This window comes from Gymnodraco acuticeps, unplaced genomic scaffold, assembly GCF_902827175.1.
Source record: "Gymnodraco acuticeps unplaced genomic scaffold, fGymAcu1.1, whole genome shotgun sequence".
NCBI lineage: Eukaryota > Metazoa > Chordata > Actinopteri > Perciformes > Bathydraconidae > Gymnodraco > Gymnodraco acuticeps.
In genome coordinates, this window is record NW_022989747.1 from 215,098 (window position 1) to 235,626 (window position 20,529).

Genomic DNA, 20,529 nt, shown 5'->3' on the forward strand with positions numbered 1-20,529 from the left:
TGGCCCGCGAGATATTGGACAAAAGAAACTCGGATAGTAGTGTCAACTAAATCCGTAGTGTTACAACAAAAGTGCTTTAAACGAGGTAAGTTACGAATTTTTGTTCTCAATCGTCGTGTGTGGGATTGAATATTACATTAGTTTAGATTTATTGTCCCCAGGGGGACATTCATTTTCACAGCTCTGTGAAAACAATATGAAATCAACAACAAATAAGACAGACAACTACAGCACCACACATGATGGTTACTTGTTATTATTTAGGGCTGCCTGTATGGATCAGGTGTTTGCCAAAGTGAGCCCTTTTACTATAATAATAATAATAATATGTTGTGTATTATATAAACCATATTGGTACAATGAGCGACATCTAGTGACGGATTTTGGAACACTGATTTGATTTCTCATTTAATCTGTGTCTGTCCATTTGGTGTAGTATTTTATCCAATATTACATTTGGTTTATATATTAGTCACTTTCTTATGAAATGCCAGGTTTTAGGCCTTGATTTGAACATTCAATCCTGGAAATAATTGTTCTTTAATCCTGACCTGACTAGAGTAGGTAGTAAGTAAGTAAATCTGTATAGGAAGACGAGTTAAGTGATAGAGGAGAAAAGGTTATGGTATAATTACAGAGCCTGTCCATTTATGAATTGAAGAAATCAATATTAGTCTGTTAACCAAAGTGCAGCCATCTATCTATCAACTATCTGTTATTAAAGATCAGAGGAACAGAACATAACGAGAGGGGTCAATCCGGAATAACAATAAAGAAGCAAAAAGATTGTAGAGCAGTGAGAAGGAAAAAAGCTTGGTGTGTCAATTCATTACATTGCCAGTATTTTTCGTTGTTGTGAACAAAAAATCGCCCCCTCTGATTTTTTAACAGCCCCCTCTGTCATTTCATCTTGGAGCCGGGCCTGGTTGACGTAGACCCAAACGTCGCCCGGAGGTCCCCCGATGTTGTTGCGGGAGCTGCTGCACTAGCTAACACTGCACTAGCTAACGCTACATTTGCACACAAAAAAACGCTACATTTTTTAAAAAAAAGGTGCAGCGGTCTTCAAACACGTTCCCCTCCACTGGTTTCAACCAAGCACTACATTCGATGTTTTCCAACCATATACGGTTGAACTTACACTTCCCCATATTTATTTGTAAGTAGATTCGAAGATACCCGAGTTTCTGACTGCCGCTAGCTGAAGCTTGGTTGCTAGGTTATGTCGTAGCAGCTTTCTAAACAGCTGTGGTCTAGAGAGAATAATCAGTAAGGTAACAAACGTACAGCAACACAATATTCGTATTAAAAGCAATAAGGATCTTTTATACTTGCAAGTATGACGTCTCCTCCAAAAGAGCACATACAGAGTGAAACAGGCTCTCTTTATAGGAGGACATCAAAGCAGATTTACATTACAACAACATTCTGGGAGGCCAGCTGATACCCCCTCTGGCACAGTATGCAAAACCATCACTCAATACAGAGCAAAAGGGATACAGATAACACCTTATCCTAACTTCCTTCTCCTCATCCTTCCTGTAGTGTCATAAAACCCCCTTGCAGAAACATCTGTTGATCACTCACACACATTCAAAGGTCACTCCAGGGATTTGACCTAATCAGTCAAACCGTTGACATGACATTTGCAGAATACAGCAGTTTACATTTCATTAGGTTTACACTCTATTAAGCTTTAGTACCATAATTTTCATCACAGTTACTAGCTGGATGTTCTCTGATAAGGGGCCGGGGGAAACAAAGTTAGTGATTACTGGTTCCATGTTGATTTATTTCAATACAAATTGTTGGGGGGAACTGAAAGGCTGTTACCGTACTGGTTACTTTGCAGCACGGACATTTCCCCCAAAACACATTTAGACGTGATCGCAACACAGAAGTACCTTTCAAATCCGATAACTTTTAAAACCTTCTAAATCATATTTAAGACCTTTCTTATTTGTTTTGATCATATTTAAGACTTTTTTAGGCCTTAAATTCTGATTATCAAATGTAAGACTTTTAAGACCCCGCGGGAACCCTGATCTTGCAAGAAACAGCGTCTGAGGGCTTCTTAACATTTTACAAACTATGAATGTGTCATACCCACTTAACGGGAAGAAACTCAGCTATTATACAATATTAACCATTTTTAGCTAAACAAAACACAAGGGTAATACCAAGCCTCTGAATTAGCCCTGAGCGAAAAAATGCTAACGCACTTAGCACAGAACTCACAGGAGAGATACCTTATTACTTATCGGATCTGCAAAAACAAGATATCACATGAAAGCTGAGATTCCACAGATTCCAGAAGTATAAGTATCAACACTGTGACCAAAACTCAGGGCAGCGAATGTGAAACCAGACAACACACAACTTAGCTTTACGGAGCCAAAACGTCAAAAAACGTCTTACCTTTGATGTTTTCTGATCAAAAGTTGTGTTCAATGGCATTAAAACGATAAACATGCTACTGAAGGTTAATCCAATGTGTCTGTGTCACTTTGAAATGATTACTGATAATCCATCAATCAATAACAGAGTTTTCATATATAGCTGCTATGATAGCTACGAGAGTGTATGACAGCTTCCGGTTTTGGGCATTCTGGCTACGCATCACTCATTCACCAATGGGTAATGTTTAGATGGATTTTAGGAACTTCCCTCTCGATTATATTGGCACTAACGGTTAAAAAGAGATGTCAATCATCAAAATCGACCGATGGGTTCCAGAGATATGGAAAATCCACCCAAATGACCCCAGAAGTGGAGTTTTTTCTAAATCTCTCTAAAAAGGTCAAATGTCACTTGTTTTGCATCAATCTTGATACAGGGTACTTATTATATGTTATAGTTTGGATTCCTAAAGCTTTTAGTCTACTATCCCATCATTCAAGGGTGGTTTTCACTATAAGTAATGGGTTTTTTTGGGACGGAAACTATCATTTACATTTTTTTACTATGTTCAATCTGAATTTACTTTAAAATAAAAACATTCTATATTGATTCTGACTTTTCTACATCCAACTCACAGGTTTATCATTGCTTTGACAAAATATTATTAATTTACCCCTTTTAGAAGTGAAGATATAGTCATTTGTTCTGGGAATGTCATTTTTGAGCCTGAGACCTGAAAAACAGGCTCGGTCCTTAACAGGTTGATCATGATGTCAAATGTTGGATAATTTGCAAGAAAGATTTCAGACTCAATTTGACTAAGTATTATCGTATTGTAATTATGGATCTTCACAAGTTGCAGTTTAGCTAGGGATACATTCAGATCTATCATGCTGACTATGTGAATCAGCAACGTGTCCCTGTCCTAAATAACATGAGGGCTGCATATTTAAGTTTTTAACACAGTTAGATATTCTTTTGAGATGTACACATCTACAAATGACTAATGTAGTGTTCTCATGCAGTGTGTTGAAACTCTGGTGTAAACACTGAGTTAAACCGCAGCCAATGAAGACAGAGTCGTAGTAAGTTTGACCGTTTACTGTCACAATTCTTCATAGACATGGAGGTGAAAACTGTAAATAAACACAAAACATTGTTCTTAATGTAAATACAAACTTAAATTGCTTTCCTGCATTATTTACAGTGTTTAACATAGTTGTAAATAAATCATAACTAATCAATGATCTTTGTAACAATATTCTTCCTAATAAATGATCTTTCAGATGAAATAGGTCAAATAGACGAATTTACAGCATTGCCTCTAGGATGTTTCTTGTGGATGGAAGCAGATTATATTTGGAGAAATACACTCTCTGGCCATGCTGTTTCTCTAACGTTAAACCGGAAGTGGCGATGCCGTAAACCGGAAGTGACGCTAAGAACGGCGAACTTAAAGATAACATGACCATTAGCACTCCTAGTGGTGACTTTATGAACTGCAAACAAATTATAACATTATAAAATGCCTTTAAGACAGCAACACTAAACTGTAATGTGTTTGGATTCAGGAAAAAGATGACGGCACTCCTGGAGACCTGCTGATCAAACAGGCCCGCAGTAGCGAGGCCACGGTCCAGGCCACGGACCAGTATGCCCCGCGGGTCAGCATCGACCACAAGTTGAGCCTGCGCATCACACAGGCCTCGCTCAGAGACCAGAAGACCTTCACCTGCATGGTGGTGTCCGGCTCCAACCTCATGGAGTACCCCGTCACCGTCAGCGTGTGCAGTAAGCCCAGTCCTGACTCACAGCAAGCATTATGTTGTTCATGTCAACCTGAAATCTGTCTGCAGTGTTTCTCCATCAATCATCAAGTCAGTGTTCAACATCAATAATTTGTTATGTTAAGAACCTTACAAAAGATATATTTTTTGGATTGCAAATATGGAATTTATTTTTGTTTAAAATAAAGGCATTGCACACAATTTGAAAAATAAAGAGAGTAGAAAATAAACAAATAGAAAATATATACAAGTTGACCGTGAAAGATACAAATCTGTAGACTGTCTGACAAATAAACACAATTATGGGCAGTTATAAATTAGATCAAAGCATGGATCCATTGGGATGTCCTTCAAAATGGCGTGTCTTGATCGATTTCCGGGTCAAGTCTAACTTCTGTTAGACAGCTATCATACTGAATACATATTTACTGTGAATGTATGCAAAAATGTATGGCATATGGCTGTCTAACAGAAGTTAAATTCATTCCTCACTTATTCTGACAATGTACTTAAAGAGCCTGTGACACGAGTTTCCCCCATCATCCAAACCAATCAATTTGAGTAAATATTGTCCCCTTGAAAACCGTTACTGAACTGATTTTGGATATTTGTACTTTGATAACCATTAATCTGCCCTTCAATGTTGACCATTTTCTGGATCTTCTCGGGGATTCTTCAAGTCCCGCCAAATTACGTGTGACGTCATTGCGGGCCACAGCGCTCCAGCTGCACCGTTCAGGATCCCAGCATCTGCATGTAAACGCACGATGGCACACACAGCAGCAAGCTCAGACAGCGATGACAGTTTCATTTTGAACGTGTCTGAGAGCTCATATGAGGCTGAAGGATCGCTTTATGTTGTATCTGTTAGAAGTTTAGGAATTAGGTGCGTCAATATGGGCAATCATACGGTCATGTAGCCAGTGGTGGAATGGGACTAACAATCATCCCGGGACTCTCGACCGGCCCACTTCGGTACCGCTAGTAAATTGTCAACGGGGGGAGTGGGGGATGTCAGGGGCGGCGGGTGCTGTAGATAGTAAATGTAAATATGTAAATATTTGTGTCACTGCATCCTGGTAAAATACAAATATAATGCAATGTCTGTGTCTTTGACATTAGCGCTGCTAGCCACCTGTGCCCTGTACTACGAAGCCAGTTCAACATACCCTGGGTATGTTTGAGTAACAAACAAACTAACAACAACAAACTAACAAACGAGATCTCGCTAAGCGGTCCTACGACGCTGGTTATCAACTCGGTAAATCAAGCCAGGGTTTCTCTCTCCAGCTGAGAGCGCGTTCACGTCTAAGACACGAGTGGATCTGACTTTAATTACATTTGACTCGAGTGTTTCGTCAACATAATGTGTTGCTTAAAATAATACTTCTGCATACAGTATGTGACACTGTAAGTGTTGCACGGCCAGATACGGCTGGAGAAGCTGACTCAGATAAGGAAATATATGATATATTATGATATTATATGATCGATGATCTGATTGTTAATGTAATATGAATGATAAGTGCGACACGTCTGCGACTTCTCCGCATACGGCAGTTTATTTCCTTTATCCTGTAATATGACTTGAGAGATTTAAACTCCGCACACTGAGTTGATCTCTTTTCTATAGACGCCGGAGCCGTAAAAAAAGTTATTTAGCCTTCCCAAACCTGAGCCTCACGCGCCGCCTATGGGGGATGTGCTAGTGACTTATCTGACCGGCCCACTTCGGTACCGGCCCATCGGAGAAAGAGAAAGATTCATTCATTTAAATACATTTTTAACCAGAAATGGGCCGGTTCTAAGGGTTCCTCAGTTCAGCCCGATGAGAGGGGATACAGCTGTGCACATGTCATCATTAACAGACGTCGTTTAAGAGTGACGTTTGAGTGAACGAGGCCATCCCAATTAATACCTGAGGACTCCTCTGTCCTCGCGTCACCTCCTCGTGTCTCTCGCTCGCATCTTACGGAGGCGGAGCTAAGACGCAAGGAAGGGACGCGAGTGAGGGAAAGGAGGAGTCGAGGAGGGGTATTGGGATGAGGCTCTTCTCTTCTTCTCCTGACCTCGGCTGACCGGACACATGGGGAGAGCGCCTCCTCTTGCAATTTCATTTGTACACCACCGCATATTTTGTGTAATTAAATGCTGTTAACTTTTACAAGCTTCCCTTGACTCTTTTCAGTCTCTCCTGCCTTCAGGGTTCTAGAATTACTTACAGATCCCAGTGATGATGGCAATGCGTGTATATCTCCGCACTAATTGAGTGTGTCCGGAATGCTGCCAGGTGAATGTGAAGCAGCATCACTTGTGTATCATTTCCTGTGCTAAAAAGATAAATCATATTACATGTATTTTGGCATAATTACTAGGAAGCCACTAAGGTAAACAGAAAGTCATTAGCTCTGACCTAAGTCCAAAAACAAATATGTTTGTGAAGACATAAAATAAATGTTGCCACGACTTTGTGTTATTCTGAAACCTGATGGTCTGCCTTTGTCTTTCAGAGAAGCCGTCTTCAGTTCAGATCATGGACCGCTCGGCTGCGCTGCAGAAGGACAGAGCCACTGCAGTAAGACTCATGCTTTGTGTTGTTCTGTTCACTGACGTCATGTGTGCAGGCTTTTCAGGAACTGCAGTACCTGTAGTGGGAGCATTGTACATTGAAAATATTTACATATTATTTGATTAAGCTCGTGAATTCATACTTGTTGCATAGTGGTCAGAATGTTACATAAAACCAGTTGAGAGTATTGTTGAGTTGTGGCTTATAGACATCACACTTGAATATATTTCTAACACATTTAACTAAGTGGCCACACTTTACTTTGCTTTATAATACACTTTAATGTAGTTGTTATCCTTTGAATGACATTATACTGTTTTATGATTGTTCAATACATGTTTAGATGCTGCATGTAAATGCTAATACATGAATCCACATGCCAGGAGTCTGACATGAAGACACACTGTAAATGAGACCATGTGATACACAGTTGTTGGATAGGACCCTCTGTGGGTGAGGGGTTTTTGGCTGAGGTTAAGGGTATATCCAGCACATAGGACAGTGTGAAATCAAAGCCATCGTAATTTGTCAACAGAGGGAAGAAGAGAGGGTCTGCTCAACCACAAAAGCAACAACACATGCACATCCACTCCAATACACGCATCCCTTACTCTGCTCTCTTCAGCTCTCTACAGTTGCTCTGATCCCTTTGATTGGCATTTCAACTGCTCAGTGATTGAAACAACTCATGTTGAGAAAACAAAGGTCAAAGCAGTGTTATTATTTGGATATCTTGAATGATGTATTACCCGTTTCTGCAAGCATTTCTGCTGCATGTGTGCTTAGCGTCACTACATTACTCGCTATTGTGGAAATTGGAAATGCCAATGATGTCGATTTAAACTTGTCTCAAAGCCTGAGCACCTAGCAGCTGACTATTGGTTCTGCAGGCAGCACGCTGTCTGCAGTCCAGTCCAGGAAAGCTTTAATGTCCTAGTCGCAATTATACCTGAATGACTAATCAGACCTGCCAATTAAAATGTAGGTTAACACCTGTATACATTGGAATTGTAGCATGTGTTTGAGATGCTGACAGCAGTCCTGATGTTTATCAGTAAAGATAAGTCTAGCAGAGGTGTGAAGGGATCACTGCTTTGTTATATATGCATGGCCGTCTCATGTGGAGATAAACTTCAGACGCCTACAGCAGCAGATTGTTTGTTTGGTTACAAAACTAAGTCAATGTAATGCTATGCACTAGTCTTAATGGTTCTTAAGGCTGCAGCCACACAAGGACGATAACGGTCGTATCCGCTACAGTTCTCTATCAGATCGACGGTTCGCCCACACAAGGCCGACATGGAATAGCATAAAATGATAATGATAACGGGTCCCAAGGTGGGTAGATCTGCGAACGAAACGCTCTGGGGGGGCAAATGGCTCCGTGTTTACGCCTATACGATCATTTCCTGATAACGATGACGCAATAGCCCCAGTGTTTCGAGCCAGGTCCCGTTATCTCGCAGGGCAGTGCACCCAGCAGGAGCTTCCAGCTAGATTTGATCAATATGGACATAAACGCGAGCGAAGTCTAATCGGATAGGAGAGGAGACACGCAGCTCGGCATGACAACCTGCAGCTCCGCCCGCTGTGATGGAGCGATGAGCGGAACAAAACACACACTTCAAGTTAGATCATCACCCTTAGCTATTTTAATTACCTCTCAAAGTACCTAAACTAGTTATGAAAATGTTTATTTTGACTGTCGGGTCACTCATTACTAGATCAGCTGCTACATGAGACCACGGATACTGACGGGCTGTCAGGAGAGGGGGAGGAAAAGAGAGGCTCCGTCCTCCGTGTATTATTCTTATATTATTATATAGAGTCGTTATTCATTTGTTTTAAAGCTCAATAAATAACAAAGAAGACCTTTGACCGGCACATTTCTAATTTTGTCCGGAAGATTTCAACTTTAACGGACATGTTGACCGGCGAAACCCCACCTCTGCTGCTAAATCCAGCGCGGAGAATAAACAGAAGGGCAACCATGCATGCGCGAGAAGTCTTCTTCGCTGCTTTTGGTGTATTTTGTGGCAGAAGTACAGCTCCACTTACAGGCCTGGCATATGTACTACAGCGTCTCCAGCGCTTTTGAACGGTCTCGTGTGAACGGACACGTTTCTGGTGCCTGTTGCGTGTGGACGGAATACTTTTTTGATAACAATTTTGGTCCGTTTGCGTTATCGTCCTTGTGTGGCTCCAGCCTAAGACTCTTTCAAAAATTGCCCCAAGAAGGGGATAGATGAATAGACAATATAACATGGACTTGTGGATCCGTGGAAATCAGACTGATTCCTCTGTTAAGATAAAAAGATGAGTGTTGTCAAAAATGTGTTTGCTTATGGATCTATCACTTGGATGGGAAACGTTGGACACTATAGGACTATTTTTACATGAATGTGCTGCAGTAGGAAAGTCTCTCTAATTCTGTTTCTCTCTTCAGTACATGAAAGCACCAGCAGAGTTTGTGACATCACAACTATGTTGGCAGCCAGTCCTTGTGCAATAAGCTAACAAAAATAACCTCCAGCCCAGGACACAATGGCGCTTTTCCACTGCAGCACAGTTTAAGCGGGACGTGCCAAACCCGGCCCGTTTTGTTTTGCATTTCCACTAGGGTTAGTTCCGGCTCAGGGCTACTTTTTCGCCTTTTTTCTGGCCCTCCAAAATCAAGGTTCTAACCGGGCCAACAACCGGGCTGAATATGCTAAACTAGTGACGTAAACACTCTCGACTGCTGAATGGTCAGAGAATTGCTGGCAAGGGGGCTACAACTACAACAAGATGAACATATTTGACCGTGATGTAATTATAATACACGTTTCAAAATGATGCCGAAGTAACAACATACAGATACCGGTTAGTAAAAACCATGAATTAATGCTTTGACAAGTCTGCAGACAGACGGCAGGCGAAAAACCTTTTAAAATGCGTGTTTTCTAAATGGAGATCGGATCGATCAGGCTAAGCTAACGTTGTAGCTGCTCCGTCCACTCTCACAACAACGGCCTACAGACATAAATAAAGCAGCGACTGTATTCGCCATGACACAGGCAGTCTGTGGTTTGTACTTGTTTAACTTTTGTCTAGTTTCTGAACAGATATGAGGAGCTGTGAGCTCTGAGTGCTAACAGCTAACGGCTGATTTTATGGTTTTGTGGTTCGCATTGAAGATGACGTCACGGCAGTTTTACACAGCGTCGCTCCACCCACCGAACAGCCGATCGCCCCGCCTAAGATAAGATAAGATAAGATGGACCTTTATTAATCCCCGTGGGGAAATTCAGTTTAAACAGCAACAGGGTAAGAGTGAAAAACAGGATAGCACAGATTCAAATAAAAAAATAAGATCAGCGATACAAATAATAATAATAATAATAAACTATGAAATAAGAAATGAATAACATTTTTATTTGAATTAAAACGAGCATATATACATATTTGGTCATATATAAACTATAGGTAAGAAATGAATGAAAATGGACATATGTCCATTTTCATTGAAAAAATTTAGAGTAATATATGACTCTACATATAGAGTAATATATTACATATTAGATATATTAACATGGGTTGTGGAAAGAGTGTATATTTATGTCTAGTAATAGTTTCACATTATTGACCCCTTGTTGTTCAGCCTGATGGCTACAGGCACAAAGGACTGTCCGAGGCGCTTGGTGCTGTGTCGTGGAGGGATGAGTCTGTGGCTGAACGTACTCCTCATCTTCACTAGCTCTGCATGGAGTGAGTGGGAGGGGTTCTCTAGGATACTGTCTAGCTTCCTCCTCACCTCCTCCAGATTGTCCAGTTGTACTCCAACTACAGAGCTAGCCATCCTCACAAGCTTGTTCAGCCTGTCAGTGTCCCTTGTCAGGAGGACGTTGGATATACAGAGTTGAAGAGGTGGGATGGAAAGCAAACCGGCTGAGGTGTATCTGAGAGACCGGGGTGGTTGGTAGAGGATGAGGAGGTCAGTGAGGTAGGGGGGGGTCAGATGGTGGAGGGCTTTGAAAGTGAGGACCAGGAGTTTGTAATGGATGCGGTGTGAAACGGGGAGCCAGTGGAGTTCTTTGAGGACCGGGGTGATGTGATGCCATGATTTGGTGTGGGTGAGGAGTCTGGCGGCAGCGTTCTGGACACGCTGGAGTCTATTGAGGGATGTAGTGCTGATGCCGTAGAGGAGTGAGTTGCAATAGTCAAGGCGGGAGTAGATGAAGGCGTGAATGAGTCGCTCAGCTGCAGGGCGGGTGAGAGAGGGACGGAGTTTGGCAATATTGCGGAGGTGGAAAAATGAGGTTTTGACAACTTGGCGGATGTGGGGCTCGAGGTGTATAGATATAATCTGGTTAGCTAGCTCTCAGACTGAGAGACTCAGTTAGATAGTTAACTTTAGTCTAAGTTATCTCAGTGGGTCTCAAACGGTTTGGTCACAAATTATTCAAAAGATTATTTCCGCGGCACACCTTCATATGATCACTATAGTTATAAAAAAAATAAGAGAATAAAGGAAAAACAGTTATGAAATACTATATGGCAGTAAAACAAGAATAAAGTTTAAAAGGGGAGTGATTTGTAAAATATCCATAAAGAAAAAGAAAATCTGATTACAGTTCTGTTTCCTCTGGGTGCTGAGAGAGGTATCCATCTCTTCATGTTGCTCTCAAAGTGCACCAGATTGATGCTTTTAACTTCAATATTTAAAAAAAAAATCTTCCCGGGGGAATATCCCCCCGGACCCCCCTAGAGAGGGTGAGGTCTGCCCCCCACTCATAAAAATAGCACTTTACCCCTGCCTATATGCCGTGAGCTGATTATCGAGCCTTCATTGTAACAGTCGCGGGTGTATTGTGTGTGTGCGTGTGGGGAGTGTTGCAATAGAAAATTCCACTGTAGCGCCGCGGCCGCCGGCCACTGTGGGCTAAGCCTTGAATGTTTTCAGGTCCAGGCGACGCCCCTGCTGACAACAACAATAGTTTGTAAAGGATTTATTGACGTTACAAGGGATAAACGTGTGTGCAGTCTTTCATATTAAACATGATCGCTGGTAGATAGCATGGATGTATTCTGTGTTCCACAGAAGTCGGGTCAAATCAAGTTTTATTTATATAGCACATTAATAAACAATTTTTGGTCGAGCCAAAGTGCTGTACATATAATAAAAATAGCCTACAGTAGAGACACTTTACAGCAAATACAACAGCACAGATTGTTCAGAATATCAGTATGAGAAAAACGACACCCTCTGTCCTTAGACCCTCACATCGTACAAGGAAAAACTTCCAGAGAAAACCCACAGTTTAAAGGGAACATGGGAGAAACCTCAGGGAGAGCAACAGAGGAGGGATCCCTCTCCCAGGACGGACAGACGTGCAATAGATGCCGTGTGTAAATCGAAGAGATAATACATTTTACAGCATATAGACCGAATGTTAGGAAATGCATGTGTCTGTAATAAGAAGATGAATCCACGAGGATGTCAGCTACAATCCTGATGAAGCCATCAGGGAAGCAGCATGGCGAGACCCAAGGCAGGACCGCAGAGACAGGTTCAGCCACGACCCGAAGTCCACGACTTAATCCAGATCTCGGGATAGAGGATCCAAGACACAGGACTACAGCAAGAGGATCAGCCTCGACTCCGGATCCCGGCGTAGATATAGATACAAAACAAGAAGAAAGATTTGGCTGGGTTAATCGGAACAAGAGAATACACAGACACAGACAGAGAGGGAAAAGGTCATTGGATGAAAGTTATTCTTGATAACCCTCTAGAAAGATCTCATGAACTTCAAGTGTACAAGTGAAGAGACACCATGTGTCAGCTCCTTTTTAGAATAGTATTTATTCTCTTCTCAGAGAAACAAGGGTATGAGAAGAACATCCAGGAAGAGAGGAAGAGAGGCAGAACGTGACTACGTAAATGCACTCTCCTAAATATTAAACGAGTAAGAGGTGAAGAAACACAAAGCCAGAAATTGAAAAGAAAAGGCACCATCATGCTTCCCCTTAGAATAGGGTGGAAATTATGAAGACCCAAATTATGAAGAAAAGGCCCAACGTATCCAACGTACTAGCACTCTCCAAAGAGACAGAAAGTCAAAGTATACGCCGAGAGGCACAACGTGACTACGTAAATGCACTCTCCTGTATAAATTAGTTCAAGGGAAAGGGGGTGAAAAACTAAACTAATCAAAAGAAGGAAGTAGAGAGGCCTAAATACCCTCTCCTAGATTAAGTTAAAGGAAAGAACTGGGGAACAAACAAGTACAGGAGGAAAGGCCCAACGAGTCAACGTCAACACACTCTCCTAGAATAGTTCATGGTAAACGAGGTAGGAAGAATATAGTAAGAAACAGAGCTGAAAAGGCGTCCAAGAACGCTTTCCCTCTAGTCCAGGGTGAAAATGTAGGATAAGAAAACAGAGATAGAGAGCACAACAACCTATCTCTTCGTCAGATGCACTCCCCCGCCTGGATAAGCGACTCTGTGCCCCATCCCCCTCTACCGGACCTTAGATCCGCAGAGGGAGAGGGGAGGGACCAACCCCAAGGGGGGGTTTAGGGTTTTAAAAGAAAACCCCGCAGAGATCCAAAAATGGATGAAGAAGTAATTACAAAACGGTTTATAAAACCAAGAGGTTATTCCTCATATTTCTAAAATGTTCTAATCTAATTCAGGGTTATACCAACTCAGCTCCAAGCAACCAGACGTAGCAACCAGTTAGTCCAGTCAGAACCTTCTCTAAGGTCTCCCCGCCCCCAACCTACACCAGAGACTGCTTTGGATATTGTAACTACGCAAGAAATACAACTTGAAGTGGTTACCTGTTACAAATACCTTGGGTATCTGGCTTGATGACTGTCTCACTTTTAAACTTCATGTCAATAACCTGCTTAAAAAGCTGAGGGTTAGGCTAGGTTTCTTCTACAGAAATAAGTCCTGTTTCTCGCTTGAGGCCAGGAAAAGGCTAGTCACTGTGACCTTTTTACCTGTGCTGGACTATGATGATTTGTTATATATGAATGCACCTGCCAATTACCTGAGCAAGTTAGATGCTGCGTATCACAGTGCACTGAGATTTGTGACAAATTGTAAAGCACTTACGCATCACTGTACCCTGTATACCAAGGCGGTTATGCCATCACTTACTGTACGGAGGCTCAGTCACTGGTACTTTTTCATTTACAAAGCCATGTTGGATAAACTACCATCTTATATCTGCTCCCTGATCTCTCTGCGAATTGAAAGTACTTATTGCCTGAGATCGCATGCTGTGGTTTTATTAAATGTGCCAAGTGCTAGGACTGTCTTAGGGAAGAAAGCTTTTAGATGTGCAGCTCCACTAACATGGAACAGTCTGCAAAAAGAATGGAAAATTACCAAGCTAGTACCACTACATGTTTTTAAAGCTCGGTTGGATGCTACAAAATCAGATGCTGTTGGTACCTGTACATGTGATTAGATATGTAAATTGTAATCCCTGTACATTTTGCTGTATGATGTCCTTTTGTTGTTTATGTTGTTATGTCTTCTTGTGGAACCTACTGCTGCAGGTCTCCCTTGAAAAAGAGATCATTGATCTCAATGGGATTTTACCTGGATAAATAAAGGTTTTGAATTGAATTGAACCTACTAATCATAACAAACTGAAACCCCATAAAACCCCAATAATATTAATAACATTTAATAATATTAAAAATAGTATCAATTCTGTGGATAACTAAATAAATAAATAATTAAACAAAAGCCAGAGAGAAAAAGTGAGTTTTAAGTGTTGATTTAAAAACCCCCAGGGTCTGGGCCGACCTCACATGGAGGGGCAAAGTATTCCAGAGCCTAGGGCCAGCCGCTGTGAAATGCTCGATGCCCTCGGGTTTTAAACCTGGTCTTAGGCACTATCAACAACAGATGATCAGCTGACCTTAAGGCTCTGCCTGGGGTGTAGCGATGGAGGAGTTTCGGCTATATAGACAGGAGCCAGCCCATTTAGGGCATTCAAAACAAATAAAAGGAGTTTAAAATCTATTCTGAACCGAACTGGAAGCCAGTGCAGTGAGGCCAGAATTGGGGTGATATGGTCACGCTTTTTATGGCCAGTGAGAAGACGTGGAGCTGCATTCTGAACTAGCTGGAGGCGTCTAATTGAGGCCTGATCCATACCCACATACAGAGCATTGCAGTAATCCAGTCTCGAGGTAACAAAGGCGTTAATAACCCTTTCTAGGTCTTTAAAAGATAAAAACGACTTGGTCTTAGCCAATAGTCGTATTTTGAAAAAGGGTCACAGTTTACCACAGCTGAAGACTTCTCCACGCTGCTTTCAAACTGTGAGTAAACAATGCACGCTTCACTTGGAGGCTGTCTGAAGGTGGACACAGGACTCAGATGGACTTAGTATCACATTAAGAACGATATTCAGTAATAAGTCTGGCAACAATAGCTGGTTTAAATGATTTATTGGAGCTCGCAATGTTTTGAACAGACATCCCCAGTCAACTCGTTTTTCTTTTTGTAGTCCTCGCTGTTCGCGTCCGGATATCGCCATCGTAACCACAACCTCACACACTGGTACTGAATGTGCATCAAAGTCTTCCTACCGAGCCCAATATACCAAAAGATGTATGTAAACGACAGAAGAAGCGATCGAAATGTGTATTTCAGTCGAAGGCCACCTCTGTAAACCAGTTGATTGGGAAACCAGTTAATCCGGAACACCGTTCGAATGTCATGCAAAAAAACAGATAGAAATCTTACCAATAATATATACAAGTTGAGAACAGTGTCCCAACATTTAGAGTTAAACTAAGTCCACTAAAAAGTAGTAGAGTAGTGGGGAAAAAAGGAGAAAAAGACAAGAAAAAGTAGAAACAAAGGAGAGCTGCTCAAACAGGCTGTCACTCAGGGTGGCGCCAAGTAATACTTGCGTTACTATAGTTACTACCCCAGTTCCTAAACTGTAATGGAAACGCAGCATAAAGTGAGCCGGGCCTAACCAAGCCGGGCTAGGTCCTGCAGTGGAAATGCGCCATAAGACAACATGTTCCCAGTGAAGGAGGCCACATCTCATGTTGATCAGTTCAACTTGAACAATAAATAAAAGGTGTATTCATTGATTCTGGATGTTTCTCTTTCTTGGGTAAAAAGACACACCACAGTTGTCCCTTGTATGTCCTGACAAGTCGAGTCAATGTAAAGTTTGTTGGTTAAGAGGTGCAGACTGGTACAGGATATGAAAAGGAATGTGTTAAGTCTTCGTTGTGTTCACACTCTGCATATTTCTGCCACCGTTGCTGATCTCAGGCCTGAGGATGTAGCAACAAGTTAGCGAGACAGTTTGCTTTGGAACACAAAAAGGAATTCATTCCTAAAGGAGAAGGTTGTTTGTCTGTCCTGGCCTCTGTCCAACATTTCCCTGCTAATGTTGGACAGCAGAGATATCATTATACAACCATAGGACAGATACTTTGGGGCTTCACTGAAATGGCTTTTAGATTACAGTTTTTTTCAATTGCTTAGTTTTTTTCAGTTGCTAACACACACAAATCTCACATAAAGCATAATTATTTAAACTCACACTCAAAGAGCAAAACCTCTGCTCAAATCTCCTAAACTCTAAACACATTTTCAGCTCTGCACCTAATTTGCAATTCAACTTGGCACTTTTTGCAAAACACTGCACACGGTTCTCTAAGTAAGACACAGAAATCTGACATATTCACTGTTTTGCCATTTTCAAAACACTGCCATTAAAAATGCTACACACATGAACCAATGCCAAATGACCATAAACAACAAACTGCTTTATTGATGACTCATCAATCAGGATGTAAGCACTAGAAAAAGGCTTCATGAAAGAACTTTTTACAACAACAATGGATATATGGACAGCAGCAGGAGGGAGAGGGAGAATACAGTTTTTTTCAATTGCTCAAACACATTTTTGACAACAGGGCTTATTTTGTCAAAACACTTAACACAATTCACAAAACCACAAACACAAAGTGCAAAACACCTCATTTTTCTTTCAAAATGAAGCACTGCACCCAAAAATGACATAAACACTTGGCACACACTTCATTCATAGTACAAGACACTTTGTCCAACCAACTACACACTGTGGTGCTCTATCTAAAGCACACTTACTTTTATGGCGTTCTGTATGTAGAGAATTCTGCATATAAAGATTGTTCAAGTCTACAAAAATATGTTCACAAACACAAATATACAGTTGTTATACTTGAGTTTTTCTCCAAAATAAATTGGTGCAACTTTGCTGCACAACAAATAGTTACAGTTGTGTAAACACAAATGATGCCTTTGTCAAATACAGTAAAGTGAAAGGAAAACAGAGTAGAGAAAAATACTCAGGCAGCATTTGACCACCTCACTGGGTCTGACCACAGCCCCTCATCATCCTGCAGAAGAAGCATCACCTGCAGCCTGACGCTCACACAGCTCCAACCGTTATGCTGCAAATAACTCTTCATCCTCCCTCTCTCTCATCGTCCCTCTTCCTCCTGCTGCTGTCTATATATCCATTGTTGTTTTTATAAATGTCTGTAAAAAAACTGTAATATATAACACTTACAAGTAACTTTCAAGTCCTCTGGCATCTGCTTCTTAGCATTTACTATATATGATGAAAATCCATTTAAATATACTTACTTTATTACTTTATATCTTATTGTTTTGTTCAGGTGGGAACATGTGTTGCAGCAGATGCAAACCCTGCAGCTACAATCACGTGGAAAAAGAACGGAAAGCCCTTGGTAGCCGATGGGAAAAGTAAGTCACACAAAACAAGATGCCAAACGTAAAATCATAATGTTTAGTTGTTTATGTTTAGTCAGAAAGACAATGGTTTTACCAGTAGATAACAGACACAGCTTCCTTACTTGTCACTGAAGGATGCAATAATAAACATTTGTGTGGGACCAATTTTTAGGTCAGACAGTCAGGGGGGCAGTTTGACCCCACCCTCTGCTGTCACCATGTTGAAAATCATGGGCAAAATACTTAACTCCTGTAGGCATGTCTTCAGAATTCAGTGTATGTACGTCACTATATATTTAGGAGCAGCCAATGAACCTGACGCTAAATGCTAAACCTTTATTGTGTGTGTGTGTGTGTGTGTGTGTGTGTGTGTGTGTGTGTGTGTGTGTGTGTGTGTGTGTGTGTGTGTGTGTGTGTGTGTGTGTGTGTGTGTGTGTGTGTGTGTGTGTGTGTGTGTGTGTGTGTGTGTGTGTGTGTGTGTGTGTGTGTGTGTAGCCGTTCTGATCACTCCCAGCATGAAGCTGGATCCAGCTTCAGGCCTCTCCACCACCTCCTCCACCCTCCAGTATGCAGCTTCCAAAGAGGACAATGTCTCTGTCTTCTCTTGCATGTCCACACACCAGCTGACCAATCAGGAGGCTGAGCTGGAACCCTTTCCCATTCACTGTAAGTGCAATACAGTACCACATGTACCACATTTGAGAACTGTAGTTAAACGCATTGTGTTAAATGACTGACATGATGAATTGAATGCAATCTGCTCCATGGAGTGTCTGATAGGCCATGTCCAGCACTCATTTTAGAAGGATATGACCAGTGTGAGATATTAAGTGCAGTAACAGTTTGCCACTGCCTGGAACAAAAGGGCCTTTTGGTATACTCATGATATTTATTTTAGATTTGATCAAATATATGTATAATGAAAGGGGAAATAAAGCTCTGAAACTCTTCTTATTCACCTCAGAGACCATCATCCAGAGTAACAGTAAAATCATTTTGAACAAAGAACTCCTACAATCTTTTCTGACATCAAATCCAGAATCAACTTTTTGTATTCACAAACAAAACATATAGAGGACACTTTGCCTGATTCTATCTCATATACCTCAGATGTTACAAGCACACTGTGTTGGTGTGTAAGACTTTTCCAGACGTGATAGAGCTCCAGTGCTAGCTTGCGATAGCTGCAAATAAATGTGCAGGATTGAAGAACTTGTTGTGTGAGGCAGTTGATCACCAAACTGTGAAACTGTCTCGTCTCTGGCTGTGCAGAGCAGATGGAGTCTTGTTGAGTAAATCGGAGCCCTTTGATCTTGGAAGGCCTTGGCAGGAGCAAGTTGGTGTCAGGATCTGAGAAGAGGGGTAGTCAGAGGCATCTTCATCTGTGGTGCTACACTAAGTTTTTCTAAATTGATTTTGAGTTTTGGTAATTAAAGCCCTTTTTGACCAGAACACTGACTCTGTGTTTGACCACCAGTTTTCTCTTAGTCGCCCGGTCCTTTTACAGTGGGTTACATTCTACTTTGAGAGCCAGTAAGGCGACTGATTTCCAATTTATTTCTGTGTAGGGTGGTCTACACACTTTGTTGATCAAAGGCTGATGCGGGCACCTTTAGAAATGTGATCAAGATGTTTTTGTCTGTTGCATTTATCTGGATTGTTGAGTTGATCCAGTTTGAGGGAGATTTTCTTTGTCAATGTCAAGCATCTTTTATTTTCTCTACATTCACTTTTTCCCGTTCTCACCCTCTGAACCTCTTAGATCCATCAGAGAAGGTTAGCCTCCAAGTTCTGTCCAAGACGCCGGTCGTAGAAGGAGATAACGTCACGTTGCAGTGTCACGCTGATGGAAACCCCCCCCCCAGCTCCTTCTTCTTCCATATGAAGGTCAGTCATGCTAAAACCTGTCCCCAGGACACTCTGGACTTACAGCCACTCATTACCACTGAACCTACAGTATATTTGAGTTCTACTCCTTTGTAATCATCACAATCTTAGAAAAAGATACTATTGGAAATGAACACTTTGATAAAACTGTTCAAATGCAAATGTAATGATTGCACTTTCCTAATTAGGAGTTATTGCTTTAGATGTAAAAGTCCCCCTCCTTCCTGCCTTCTTTCTTTCTGATATTCTTTCACTACAGCAGAATCTAACGTTGTCCTTTACCCCTCTTCTCTCTCCACCAGGGCCAGAAAGCGCTGGTGGAAAATTCGGACACCTACACGCTGACGTCCATCAGCAGAGAGACTGGGGGGGAATACAAATGCTCCCTGGCTGACAACGAGAAAATGGAGTCCTCCCAAACCATTGTTGTTAGCTGTGTGTACTATGAGCTTCAGCATGCTGCACCACAAAGCAGACAAATCCTCCAACCCCCCAGCCCCAGCTCTTTCCTCCTTGAATGCACTTTCTTACTTCCTATGATCAGGCAATTGTATTCACTGTTAATAAAGTCATGGGAGCAGAGTAATTATAATCTAATTTATACCCTGAGAGTGCAGCTTGGCAGGAAGGCAGATGGGTGAGGGAGCAGAACTCATTAGAACATTCTGACAGAGAGTGAGTCAAATGTGAGGAGGATCTAAAACAAAGAAGTGTTTTATAGCCCCCCCAACTTTTCAGATCACTTTGTGACGAGGACAAAACACGGTGTTCTTTTTTAGCATCTCTTTAAGTGATTATTATTATTATTTCATGATCATAGTTAAACACTTATTGGATATACACTAAATTCACATGACTGATGTCAATAGTATATTTCAAGCATTTGGTAAAAAAGCTTCACTGTAGCAACGTTTCTCACACTGATGGAGCTCTGCCACTCAAGGAAGTTATATCCAACTTTGTAGGACACAATACTTGTTAGTGGTACAATTATTTGTTGATCTGGGTGTTCATATGACATTTCTCGACAAAAAACAAAACTCTTTAGAAGGTTGACATAAAAATGAAATGTCAGAAGTAAAATGGTGTCTGTAAGTGGACCTGGTGATA

The 20,529-nt window shown here is 41.4% G+C and overlaps 1 protein-coding gene across 1 annotated transcript in view; it reads left to right on the forward strand.

Moving 5' to 3' along the window:
• Positions 1–20,529, forward strand: part of alcama (activated leukocyte cell adhesion molecule a) — a gene marked incomplete in the record, with an annotated part of 106,693 nt that overhangs the window by 67,085 nt on the left and 19,079 nt on the right. Inside the window, 6 exon segments of the mRNA XM_034212961.1 lie at positions 3,972–4,191; positions 6,698–6,762; positions 17,457–17,544; positions 18,028–18,198; positions 19,295–19,419; positions 19,722–19,854. Of these exon segments, the coding sequence (XP_034068852.1) occupies positions 3,972–4,191; positions 6,698–6,762; positions 17,457–17,544; positions 18,028–18,198; positions 19,295–19,419; positions 19,722–19,854 (802 nt within the window).